The sequence below is a fragment of the Phodopus roborovskii genome, unplaced genomic scaffold (assembly GCF_943737965.1).
Source record: "Phodopus roborovskii unplaced genomic scaffold, PHOROB, whole genome shotgun sequence".
In the NCBI taxonomy this organism is placed as follows: domain Eukaryota; kingdom Metazoa; phylum Chordata; class Mammalia; order Rodentia; family Cricetidae; genus Phodopus; species Phodopus roborovskii.
In genome coordinates, this window is record NW_026126619.1 from 4,639,847 (window position 1) to 4,654,133 (window position 14,287).

General features: G+C 37.0%; 1 protein-coding gene across 1 annotated transcript in view; it reads right to left on the bottom strand.

Annotated features, from left to right (window-relative positions):
* The window catches only part of Ptprq (protein tyrosine phosphatase receptor type Q), a 168,320-nt gene that overhangs the window by 133,637 nt on the left and 20,396 nt on the right, over positions 1-14,287 (bottom strand). The window contains exons 9-13 of the mRNA XM_051206414.1: positions 9,190-9,370; positions 7,873-8,037; positions 7,591-7,770; positions 6,894-7,001; positions 6,425-6,706 (exon numbers count right to left, since the gene is read on the bottom strand). Of these exons, the coding sequence (XP_051062371.1) occupies positions 6,425-6,706; positions 6,894-7,001; positions 7,591-7,770; positions 7,873-8,037; positions 9,190-9,370 (916 nt within the window). The remainder of the gene's footprint in view (positions 1-6,424; positions 6,707-6,893; positions 7,002-7,590; positions 7,771-7,872; positions 8,038-9,189; positions 9,371-14,287) is intronic.

Sequence of the window (14,287 nt, forward strand, 5' to 3'; positions counted from 1 at the left end):
ACATTCTATATTTATTTTTCCTCATTTAATCCTTCCCATAGAATATAAATGTCTCTTGGTAAATAAAACCTCCCTAGTGGGAATTGGTCTCTGACTCACATTTAAAATAACAGACAACCTGCCGTGGCCTTTCCTCACATTCTTTGCCCGTACACAGGGGACTAAGCAGATACTGGAGGAACACCATGCTTTCCTCCCTCCTGTGGACTTCCTCAGGCTTTCTTTCTAGCCCATCCCATTCTTAAGTTCTGTACCCAAAACCTAGAAACACATTCTGCCTGGAATCCTCAGTGGCCACACCTAGCAGGAGTGATGCCTACCAGGAAACACACAGCCACCACAGATTCCTAAGAATGAGAGAGCAACAGAAACAACGGTAGAAATCTACCCAGCAAAGACAAGACCAGAAATCAGCACCTAGAACTATTATTCCTAAACCCAGATGCCTAGAAGCCAGCATAAAAACATCATCAATAACAGTAAGGATACGATGTCTCCACTTGAGCCCAGCAACCCCACCACAGTAGGCCCTGAGTACTGCAACATAGCATGACACAAAAACATTAAACTAGCCTTATGGACACCACTGAGGTCCTTAAAGAGGAATTAAACAAGTCTCTTAAAGAAATCTATGAAAACACAAATGGTGGAAGGAAATGAGTAACACCGTTCAAGAGCAGAAAATGAAAATAGAATTAACAAAGAAAAGCCAAATTGTGGCAAAGCTGGAGATGAAAATTTTAGGAACTCGAACAGGAAACTTACAAGCAAGCTTCATCAATGGAATAAAACAGATGGAAGAGAAAAATCTCACGCATTGAAAGCACAATACAAAAAAATGGATACCTTGGTCAAATAAAATGTCAAATCTAAAATATCCTGGAACAAAATACCTAGAACATTTGGGACACTAAGAAAAGACAAAAATCTAAGAATAATAGAGAAAGGGGAGGAATCCCAAAGAAGGAGCTGCTTCCAAGGTATAAGAAGCAAACAGAATACCAAGTAGACTGCAAAAAAAAAGTCCCCCTCTTCGTATAATAACCAAAATACTAAATACACAGAACAAAGAGAGAATGGTATAATCTGTAACAGAAAAACACCAAGTAGCATATAAAGGCAGACCAACTAGAATTACACCTGACTTCTCAATCGATGGAGACTCTAAAGGCCAGAGGGCCTGGATGGATAAGCTACAGTATCCAAGAGACAACAAATTCTGGGCCAGAATTCTATACCCAGAAAAACTTCCAACTGAAATAGATGAAGAAAATAAGACATGCAATGATAAAACCAAATGTAAGCAATATTTATTTGTAAGTCCAGTCCTACTAAAGTCAATACAAGGAAAACGCTAACCTAAGGGTTTAACCACACACCTGAGAAAACATATGGAATAATCCCAAAACAGCAAACACCCACACACATAGCAAACAGAAAAATAATAAGAATCAACAAAGACTGCTAAACGATATCTCTCAACATAAACAGTTTCAAAGTGCCCAATTAAAAGATAAAATAGTGATGAAAACAAGATTCGTTCTTCTGCTGCATCCAAGAAACACTATTCATTATCAAGGACAGACATCCCTTCTATGTAAAAGGATAGAAAATTTTATTTCAAGAAAATAAAACTAAGCTGTTGCAACCATTTTAGTATCTGACAAAATAGAATTCAAACCACAACCAATCAGAAGAGATAGGGAAGGACAATGAATACTCACCAAAGGAAAAGTCAACCAATAAGACATTGCTATTCTAACATTTATGTACCTCACAAGAATACCCAAGTTCACAAAAGAAACATATATAGACTCTTACACATTGATAGTTGGAGACTTCACTATCTCACTCTCACCAATAGACAGAACATGCAGACAAAAATTAAATAGAAACATGCTGGAATGACTGAAATTATAAACCAAATGAATCTAACAAATATCTGCAGGACATCTCACCTGAATACAACATAGTATAGCTTCTTCTTAGCATCTCTTCCTTGAAAAGTTAATTACACATTCAGACACAAAACAAGTCTCAACTGAAATTTAAATAACTCCTCACATCATATCAGACCACTACAAACTAAAGCTGGATATCAACAACAGAAAGCTTGAAAGCTCATGGAAAGTGAAAATTCACTATTGAATGAAAAAATGGATCAAGGCAGAAATTAAGATAGAAATTAAAGATTTTCAAGATTAATACAAGCAAATATACAACATATCCAAACTCATGGGGCACAGTGAAGGTGGTTCTAAGAGGTAAGTTCACAACAACACTCAGTGCCTACATATATGTTTTCAGGGCTGACCATTCTGCACTGAACAACAAATTGGTGTGCCCTCCTCTGCAGAAGGCCACGTTTCCCATGCCCGGCTATCCTTGGTTTCCTGTAGTTCTTTAGGTAGGTTTGAGGCCTCATGAGATTTCTCCATCCAGTTTAGTACTGGGCAGTCATGTTGGTGAGACTTTATGCGTGTAATCGCTGGTATTACCAGGAGATACACTCACACAATTAACTTTCTGATCCTGTGACTCTTACAATACTTCTTCCTCTTCAATGGTGTCCCCTGAGCCTTAGGTGTGGGAGTGTTTTGTATATGTGTTCATTGGGACTGGGCACAGAAGGCCCCATGCAAAGGCAAGAAGCAACCAACAGTCCTGCACAACTATTATATCTATGAAGAACATCCACACTCTAAACGGACTTAAGACCCACTCAATAGGAGGAATACCATGGCCAGTATATTTCCTACCAACAATCTATAAAATTTTGTCCTTATATCCACAGATAAGTGTAATCTTGACCCCTCATCATGGAAAATTCCCTTTGCAACAAACTGAGAGTACTTCAGAAAACCAGAACCAATCAATGTGCAAATTTGCAGAGACTAGTCCCAGATTTAACAAAAAAAAAAAAAAAAAAAAAAAAAAAAAAAATATGACTCTTTTTTAAGTAATAATTTTACTTAAAATATAATTGCATCATTTCCCCCTTCCCTTTTAAAAAGGAAAAAATATCTAATTATAAGGAGGGGGTAAAGCTACTTTAAGGTAGTGTAACTTGTGACTTTGAAAGGCACTTTACAAAGGTATCCCTCTAGCGTTGCTTGCCTACCGTCAGTAATCAGGATAAAAATATATCACTGAACTCAGCATGACAGCCTTTATATTTTATTCATTTATCCTTAGGAGACAACCAGAGCTGAGTCTTCAGGCAGAGAAATGACTCAGTGATTTTGGAGAGTGAAGACACGCTGAGAATTTTCTCAGCTAGCATTCAGAGTACTCCCAATGGTAGTAATAACACACTCATGCCAACCAGTTGAAATAAATTTAATCTGCTCAAAATCTAAAAACAAAAGATAGCACCTGATTTGTAATTATAATAAAGGGTGTTATTATAAAGACATCAGAAGACAGTATGCCTGGCATATAAAATTATGAAGTACATAGACACACTTAAGGTATTATTCATTAATTCATCAAAATTCAGAATTTTGTTCAGAATTTTGGTATGCATTTGTGTCAAATTGATTAGTGCTTTTTTCCCCAAGTCAGAAAAGTTCTAAATTTTTACTTAAAGGATTGCCATAAAGAAAATTATGTGATAAAGACCATAAAGAAAATTATGTGATAAAGACAGAGAACCTGTTTACACCATCAAAGGATTCATTCTTACTGACTCTTGTTATTTTGCTGATTACTATACACTAGGCATAAGAAAACTTAACCTTATTTGTAAGCTGCTTGTCTTACTGAAAGCATACCTCCACATATCCGAACTCATTCACTCACATGAACACAAAATCGGCCTGGACTGACCTCCCTTACTAGAGCTCCACATTCTTCAAGGGATTATATTAATTATCTTGTTTGTTATCATTGTTTCAATGAGCTTTCACAACAACAATTGTACATAAAGATTAACTGAAAGAATAGGCCTTTTATAAGAGAAAGAGCTATCTCTAGCAATACTATTAAATTCTAAAAATAGACAGATAGCTGCTTTGAGCTCATTCTTCCTCCCACAATTGACTAGAACCCTTCGGAACCCCTCCTTCTTCCTTTGCCAAGAGAGTGAAAGCTGATAGCTCAATAGGAGCAGGGAAATCTCACTGGTGTCCATCCTACCGTCTTCTTCTATACAGGTGGGGAATGTGCAGAAGACCTTGACACTACTTCTACAGGGAAGTGGGCCTCTCGGGCATCAAACACGATCCATCCGTGAGCAGGTCCTGCTTCTCAGAAGGCTGTCAAGACAGCCCTGCGTGACCCACCAGAACAGGTGGGCCAGGGAGCTCTGGCCTAGGTTTTCCCAACCACATGGTTATTTCATAGCTTGATCGGGAGCCTAATAAATGAACCCTGAAATGGGGCTCAGGAGACCTATCATCAAGCCTGAGCTCTCCCTTATCTGCTATGATTTATTGGTCATTTTATTAAAATAGTCCTACCTCGCCTTGTCTACAAGAAGTTCAACATGTTTTCTTAAATATTTTCTGGAACTAAAATTTTCGTTTGAAATTACATCTCACGTTAAAGTCTACTGCTCACTTATCCCTGCCTCAGAAATAAGCTCATAAGACAGATAATGGAAAGGAAATTAGTGTACTTTTACCAATACAAAGTAAAATATCACGTCTGCAATTTCAGAAAACATTTTTTTATATAATCCATCATTAAACTGCCAGGCCCTTGTTATGATAGTTGCTTAGGAAGTAAAATATCTGATAAGCATCCTGCTACTTCAAAACTCACAATAGAGTGAAACTTGATCGTGGCTCAGAAAGGCCACCCGCTACTGTGAACTGAGAGATCCTCCATACAGTTCCTAATTTTTTTCCACCATGTGCTTTGAGAGCAAAAGTGGCTTTATGTGACTAATGTGGTTAGTTTTGATTCCATCTTCATCACTTGCCAGCTGGCTAGACTTAAGCAATTAAATCCCCACCAATTAATATGAACTTTAGAGGGAAAGGAAACCATTTCCTTCTATACTGTTATATGCAAGGTTGTGGAACACTGTAGAATCTTCTGCACGAATGACCCTCTGGAAGCCTCAGTTTTTCATGATGGAAAAACAATAACGTAGTGCTGCAGTCTGCTCTAGAATTAAGATAACTTACTTGGAAGCCATGAACAGAGTTTGGCCCAGGGTAAATAAACCAAGTCACAAAAGAACAATTATCCTTCTAAAAAAAAAAAATTCTGCCTTTAGGCTCAATATTCATAGATGCAACAAAGCATGGCAATATGTAATTTGATATCAATTAAGTTTAGTTCAAGGGTGTAGCAGCTTTTTTTTTGCTATAAGAACTGCTTTTTTCTCTCCTAGTCCAGCAGTGGTAATTATGATATCCATTCTTTCTCTGCAATGTTGTGACATTGCACTATGTTAAATCTGTGTGACAGAATCAAGAGATTACCCTCCATGAAGGGATATTGTCTTGCTAGATTTCTAGATCTTCAAGGCTAAGGACAGAACTTCACATTTGTATCTGGCTAACCTAAATGGGGTTGCTGATATTTGGCTATTTGTGACCCCCAAAAATGAGAACTTTATGGAGTTCAGATAGTAGCTAGTCAGTATAAGTTTATTCACTTAAATGTGTAGATGAAACAATAACTTTCCAATTAGATCTCACTTGGCATACATTGAGGATTTGCCCTACAGTAATCACTGCAGTATGTGTTCATATCACATTGAAGACCAAGGTTATTGGGCAAGGTATTTGTCTTGTGCTAATTTCTCAGACACCACTGAAACTAGATACAAATGAATGCTTGCTTATGTTATTTCTGTTAGGCGGGGTATCTCTCATCTCTCATCTCTCTCTCTCTCTCTCTCTCTCTCACTCTCACACACACACACACACACACACACACACCTACCTGCCTATTCAACAACCTCTACAGAATCCTTCCACCCATTCTACCCTCATCAGCTTGCGCCCTAAGCACAGCAGCCTTGTCATACACATTTGTGCAAAACTCTATATTGCTACCTTTATACTCCTCTTAGAACACAGGGATCTAGTTCTATGGGTGTGCCTCTGTGTTTATCTAAACTCAGCCTGCAGACCCAAAAGAGGAGTCTTTGGGTTTTGTTTGTTTTTGTTTTGTTTTGTTTTTAAGTCCTTTGTTTGAAAAATTTACTGATTTTTATTAAAAGATACTTTATATAGAAAATAATTAGTTTTAAATTTTATAATAGCTAAGCCTTTCCCCTACATTTTTGCCAGAAAGAGCAAATAGATTTCTTTTAAACAAAAAATAACAATCACGGGGGGTTTTTTTGTTTGTTTGTTTGTTTTGTTTTGTTTTTGTCTCATGAAAATATGAACAGCAAGGAAATTGTCAGTCATGTTTACTACAAAACTAAGAATTATCAAACAAGCAAGCAAAACCACTTACTTACCAGTCTCTGATGTCCTTATAGAGAGGAATGAGGATGACTGATTGCCATGGCCAACTCTGGTATATGACCGGACAGAAATATTATAGAGGGTATAAGGTTTAAGGTCACTTAAAACTATGTCTGTTGTTGAGGTGTTCTTTATAAACAAGGTGTCTGCATTTTGGTAAAGCACCTCATAGGCAATGATAATCCCGTTAGGTTTTTCAGGTGGGGACCATTTCAATCTCATTTCACTTGGAGACACATCGGTTACTTTGACATCTTGAGGTGATGATTCTGGTTCTAGAAGGGACAGAACAAAACTGTTAAAATACATACTTTTTCATGCTTATTGTTTGAGACATTGAAACTTCTGTGATGTAGAGGCATCAAGAGAATAATACCCTTTCCTTCCTTCCATTGTTCCTTCCTTCCTCCCTTCACTCCTTCTTTCCTCCTTTCTAATTAAAAATACACTCTATATTCTTACCATCTTCTGGAGTTCTCACAAAGATGTCATTTTCTTCTGACAAAGAACCTTCCCCAACATGAGTTGAGGCAGCTACTCTCATTTTGTATCTTGTATACTTCTTCAACCCTAAAGGACAGCAGAATAATTGTTTACAAACTTCAAAAAAATAACATTCTTAGATTAGTGTCATTTGTCATGAGGCTAATGTGAATAGTTAGCTAGAAGGACTCAGTCAGATTCCATATACTCTCAGTCTCCCAAATTCCTTGGGCTTCAAGGTTTTCATAGTATCAGAGATCTTTCCTGTAATGTTAAAGCAATAACCTAAAGCTGGGAAAAAACAAAAAGAAATCTTTGGCACACAGCAAGGAGAATTGGCCCACACACCCCAGCCACCTGACTCGTCTCAGCTGATTTCCATGTGAGTTCATGTGTTCAAATCCTAGACCATGAATTATTTTCATGTACTAGCTACAATATTTCTTAGGTTGAGTGTATTTCTGTAAAAGCTGTGATGATATACTTTTTACTTTTGTGGATAGATATAACTGAAGAAAGAGGTTGTATCATTATTTCCATAAGCCTTTCTATGATATCCAAGAAGCACACATCAACAAAATCTGGAATGCATCCTCCAGAATTTAAGGCACACAGAAGTGTACATTTTCTACCAGAGGAGGAAGAGTTCAAAAAGGAACATGATGCTTCCTTCTACCTGTGATGAGAAAGCTGGTATCTACAGTAGTCATCTGGAATGCTCTGTGTGTATCCAATTCCATTGCATAGATTGTATAATGAGTGATTTTCCCATTGGGATATTCTGGAGGATCCCAATATAGCAAAATAGATGAAGAACTAATATTTTTATAATTTATAGTTTGGATGGAGCTTGGCACTTGAAAAGAAGAATAAACAATTAATAGGAATGAAAAAGCAAAAGTAATAATCACATGAATAATATTTGCAGACAATTGTTGCAAAGGAAATACATTTGTACCTTGCTCACGTGTCCTAACAGTAAGAACCGTTGGTGGTCCTTCGCCCATGATGGTGAAAGCAGATACACTAATCATGTGCTCAGTGAATGGTAGAAGCCTCCTGATAACATAAGACAGCTGTTCAGCAGTGATGTCAATAATATACTGATTCTTGGTGGTTACTGCTGGAAATCAACAGAAAAAAAAAGATATTTGGCTTTAAAATAAAAATTATTTTTCTCAATGAAACCTAACAATATGTATTAATATCTTCATACTCTCTCATATACAGAATAGACATACAATCCATAGTAAATATGAATGTTTTATGAATTCCAAAGACTCTCCAATATCTATAAATATCTTGTGCTCATAATATAGTAAATTGTTATATAATGTTTCAGAACATGATAGCAGTGTTTTGAGGAAAAAAAAAATATATAACTTTCCAAGAAGGACTGGCCTACAAAAAGGTCTAAGATATTTGTTTTACTTATGAATTTTGCCTATGAATTTTAATTAGAAACTAAGATAAATTCAAAATATGTAGGGGAGCAGCTGTATTAGAACCCATGCATCGTTTAGATTTTAGTGTTGCCCCAGTGGGCATAAATCCATAAAAGATAAACGTACTGATCGACATGTAATTTTCTTTTACTAATTCTACCATGAATAGACAACTGTCAAACCTTTATTTTTGAATGAGGCAAATACCAGATCATAGACAAGGCAGCTAGATAGCGCAGTGTTCCCACCTAACAGTTTATAAAAAACACAACAGTGAAGCCCTGTGTTACCTAACCATGCACCTTCAATTCGTCATATACTACATTCTCCTTTTAGCAACAATAAGACTCACTGACCCCCGAAGAGCAAGTGTGTACACTAATGACATCACCACATCCCAGGGACACCTACACCTGTTTATTACACCATGCACTAGAGTTGTAACTTTCTGACCTATTTACCTTTAGTGACATTTGAAAACCTATTCGTCAAAGGCTGCAGAGAATGTGAGTCCTGTAAATGATTTGAAGATGTATTAATCCCTCCCCATCACACCTGCCTTGGCAACTGTAATAACTGATTGTCTATGCAGCTTGGCTGAGGACCCTGGCGTGCTACTTTCTCTAGGAAGGAGGTCAAATGGGTTAGAAAGGGCCAGCCACTGCTTGTGTGGCATTCCATTTGTCTCATGAGGCTGTCCGACAGTTACAAAGAAATATCTGACTCCAGCCCATGGCCCATTAATAACATGGTTGAACTCTAAACTAAGGTTCATACCTCTGCTACCTATTAGTTTCAATGACTTCAGAAAGAATTAAATTTTTACCTACCAACTGGCGAACTCTGGTCTTGAGCTCTAGTCCTGCCAGGAAAGTCATTGTATGGTTGGCTGTTATATATGAATGAAGCCAGGGAGTGCAGGTCCGAAGATATTTCTGCTGAACCCTCATAAAATCCTATCATGGGTTCCACTAGGTTCATCATTTCTGGAGACATGGGGCTGTTTATATACTGTAATTAAAAGTCAGTACTTACAAAGAATGAAAATTTAACACTTACGACTTTAAAAAAAATTGTCACTTTGGAATTATGCATTTTAAAAGAAAATAACATTTCTATATGCACTGTGTTCTTTACTTTCCAAGATTTTGTTATCAACTAAATCCCTGCACCATGATAACATAAACAATCACTGTAGTTCTTATTAGATTGATACTGTTTTCTTGGGGGGGGTATTAGTTTCAGACTTGAGTTGTCTTCTGCATGGTATAATTAGATATTTTGATGCTAAAGTTTCATAACTGAAATATTTTAACTTCTCATTCTACAGATAGTAAATATTCTGAGCATAATATTCAATGTGTTTTTTTCCTTATCTAAGCGTCCTCATTTATAAACTGCTTATGAGTGACTGGGTATCAATGCCATCAGTACTATCAACACCAGTGCTATAGGAATTTACCTTTAACCAAATGAATTACAGACAAAAAGAAACTTTTAATGTAACAGGTTTCATGCATGGTTTGCAGGGCACCTGCAAACCATAGTTCTAAGGTATATTGTCAGTAACTGTCCTTGTTCCTACATTCCACAATATAATCCACACTAGTCAAATCCACCACGGTAACAGATGCTGAAGGGAAAATATCAGAATCAGATTACAGATCTATGTAGCAAAAGTAGAGCTTGATGTTACTTTCCTTTGTTGATCCCAACCCAGTACAATCGACCAAATGTCTATATAAAATGTTAACTTGGAAATGAATGCTAACCACTGATTTTAAAAGTATTACTTAAAGAAGTTTAAGAATCACAGTAACATGTAGACTTCGGATTCTAATTGAACATAGTGGTTAACATAGACATTAGAGACGAGCAGGGACGTTTGATTATAGTGTAGATAAGATAATGCCAGGACAATACCAGTAATTTTCCTATTTGTAGCCATGGTGTTATTAAATGTATGAAACCATCCATTCTCCAGATATCCATGCCAGGTAGGCATAAAGACCAAGAGAGACATGGAGTCTGGAGTTCATTTTTAAATACAACTGCTGCTCAGCAATAATGGGAGCAAGCTGAGGGAACACTCAGGATGATGTCAATTGCTGGATCTAGGTAGAGGGTTGATGGTTTTACCATGTAATTTTCTCCACCCTGGTTCCATACCTGCTTGAAATTCCCCAAAATAGAACATTTTAATGGAAAAGAAAAGTATTGAAAAAAAATATCTGTTTTAGTGAAATGTCTTTTTTGCTTAAAAACTCACTTCTAAAAGACCCTTTAAAATGATTCTATTATGTTTCTTACAAACTAAACGCTCTTAAGCTTTCAAAATTGATAATCAATCGTGCATGCTCAGGTTATTATGTTCCGAGACACCTGCCTCTTAGTTACTTTACATGTTTTGGGTTGTCTTTACTGCTGGAGCCAAACAAGGTTTTCTTTTCCTGGTTAGCATTAATGTGTTCAGTGTTTTAAAGTAATAGTAATAGTAGATTCTCAAGGGAAAAAAAAAACTCAGAGGATTAAAAAAATTGAGAGTTGTTCAATTAATTGAAATATCTACAAAACATGTTGTTTAAATGTCACCTTTCCTGAGAGATTAAAAAAAGTGGGGAAATTATTTAAGAAAATTTCCAGCCACCAAAATAACATTACGAAAATAAAATCATTCAGAAGCTAGGAAGATGACCAAGGCAGTGAAATGCTTACTGCACAATGATGAGGACCTAAGTTCAGATCCCTCCAGCATCTACACAAATGCCAGGCAGTATGGTAGCCTGCCTGCAAATTCAGTGCTCTGAAGGCTGACACAGGAAGTCCCCAGAACAACTGCCTAGCTAGACTAGCTTTCTGAGCAGGCACTGGGTTCCTTTAAAAGATGCCACCTCAACAAAAAGACTGAAAGAGATTGGAGGAGATAGCTGCCATCACCCTTGGACTTCGACAAGTGTGTGTCCCATAGACATATGAATATTCCTTCATATAACACAGGCTAAAATAAAAAAAATAGTAATAAGAAGGCATGTGGGTGTAGTATGTGTATTGAACAGCCAGCATAGCCAAAACTGTGAGCCCTATTTCCGTAACAGACCCCATCTCTAAAACTAGGGTGATGGCTCCTGCAGAAGAGAGTCAATTTTCTTTAAGGGTGTGACCCCTGGTAAGTCTACAACACTCCAATAGATGTCTTCATACTCTGAAATATATGGACAGCACAAACTGGAGTCAATGGGTTATTGAATATAAGTAAAGGATAGACATGAAGTTGGGTACAGTAGGGAGCTGGGGGGTGAATCTGAGAGGAATAAAGGGAGGGAGGGAGGATGAATATGATCAAAAAACATTGAATACACAGAGAATTAATAAAAATGTTTTAAAACTAAATGAAGCAATAGAGAAATACATCCTAATATCAACCTCTGATATCAGACTTTAAGTGAGCACACATGGGAAGACTCCACCCTATACACACACACACACACACGCGCGCGCATACATACACATGTACAGATACACACACATACATACATGCAGACACACATGCACAGACACACACACATACACACACACACACACACACACATATACACAAATGCACAGACACACACATCATCATCATCCTTAATCTTGTTCACAAAAAAATGTTTTAGGGAAAGGTAGAAGACACCTTTAAGACTCTCATAATAGCATAAAGAACCTAGGAAAAAGAGCCTGTGGTAGGATAACATAAAGCTTGTCTATTGTCTTACAGTTCATTTGAGCTCTGACTCTACAGGGAAATGGGGGAAGGCATGAATCACAAACATTTAATTCAGAAACACTCTGGTATTCCAGCCAATAGGCTCAATTTGAACCACACAGCTGCTCCCACTATCAATCATGTGCCCTTTGAAAACCCACCATATAGAAAGCACTGTGGATGGCATCAGGAGGTAGCACTCGGAGCTTCACCTTGAACTGTGATTTTGCATTAAATCTCTCAATAGTTTCTACCATATGTCAAATAAATCTTGGCGAGGCAACCATAGCATTCCGACAATTAACTAAGATGAGCAGACCTGTTGACAAGCTGTCATTTTGATGTAAGAGTTAACTTGAATGTTTCTGACTCTGTATCTCACCCCAATTCTAATTCTCATTGCAAACTCCATCTCAAACCAGGGCAATGAATTGAACTCTAGTTTCCTATCAACCCAGGGTGTTATAGATTATCATTGATTGTTGCATTCTGAGAATTGTTCTCTCACATTGTCTCTTTCAAAATGGTTAGACGTTAGGCTTTTTCAAAGAGAAAGGAATGAATTTTAAGAGCAAAATGACTAGATGAAATTAGACTTTTAAAAGAATGTAAAGGGGCAGGGGAAATCGGTAGAAATAAAGAGACTGGAGTGGAAAAAGAAAGCCCATTGCAACACTCACAAGTTTGACAACTACTGAGTGCAAATGACTAGACATGAGAACTGCTGACTTTCTACATTTGGTAAATTTCTTACAGGTAAATTTGCTATCTTGTACTTTACAGGGATGTAGCTGCTCAAAGTATATTCCCAGTTGTTACAAAGACAGTGTCTTCAGAGGTCACCCTATGTTTAAATAAAAAAAAAATAAAAGCAAAGTAGAAGTTCCTAGTTGAGAACTACTGAATTAGGAAATGTCACAATTCATCAACATGAAAGGCCTAGCATATGTTACAGAGGAATCCTTGGAATTTATGTGAAAGAACTAGACGTCTTCAGAGTTAAATTCCTGATCCACCTGAATAAACCAACTTCAATGTACATGTAATAACCTTCATTGCAACAAGTGGGATTTCTATCAGCTTAGAGTCACCGGAGTTCTGCTGAATTAAATTAAAGGACTATCTGACTTATTCTTAAGTGTTACTAATATTTCAATATATCAGTTGTGTTGATATTTTCAAAAAGACTGAAAGTTTAGAGTTAACATGTTTGAAAGCAGCCTAAAGGATGCTAAGTCTAGACATTACTAAGTGTTAATCAGGTTTTGTTCCATCTCTGTTCAATATACTCCTGCTAAGACACTCCTAGTCACTGAGCCTCTTCTGTACCAATGAACAGGCTCTCTTCCCTGGTTCACCAGGCAAAGATATTGAGATACTTGAGAAAGGTGTAGGATGAAAAAAATCATCAATATTGATCTCTGAAGTCTGCGATGCATGCAACCAAGTTGATGACTACTAGAAAAAAAAAAATGCCTCTGGCCGTATCAAAAATGTGATATTCAACTAAACATCATTTCATGGAGGGGTATCTATAAGGGTCTTCGGGCTTCAATCCTGAAGGAATGTGACATCCAAAAACTAATTTTACTCTTTGTTTTAATAGAAGAAAATTTACACTAATGGAGAAATTCCTTCTGCTTGGTACGGTTCTAGTTTAACTTGAACACTGCACTGAGTTTGGTGAACGGATCCCTGTCATTGTCTTGTCATGGGTGTCTCTCAGATTAGGCACTGTCCCCATTCACCCGCGCTCTGTCTCTAGAGCACGATACACCTTTGGAATGCACCTTTGGAATCTTAATGACAGGGGTTGAATATCTTTAACAGTTCTTATGATATTAACACATTTATTCTCTGAAATATTTCCTTTCTTAAATTCATCCTTCTACCCCTTACTATACAGATTTTTATGCCACTTGCTCCTTAATTCTTCTTCTACTTTTTAAAAGTGCAATATTTTGGGTTTAAACGACTAAAAAAACAGCAACGCTAACAGATGCCCTTACTGTTTTCTAACATCTTTATAGAGATATTTCAGAGATATTTTTATTTATTTATTTATTTTGCACTCTTTCATCTCATCACTTTATTACACAGTTGCTGTTGTTGATTTCTTTGACATCAGGTCAATGTGGTGTACCACCACTGAACCCCGAATATAGCCCTGTTAAAAATGATCT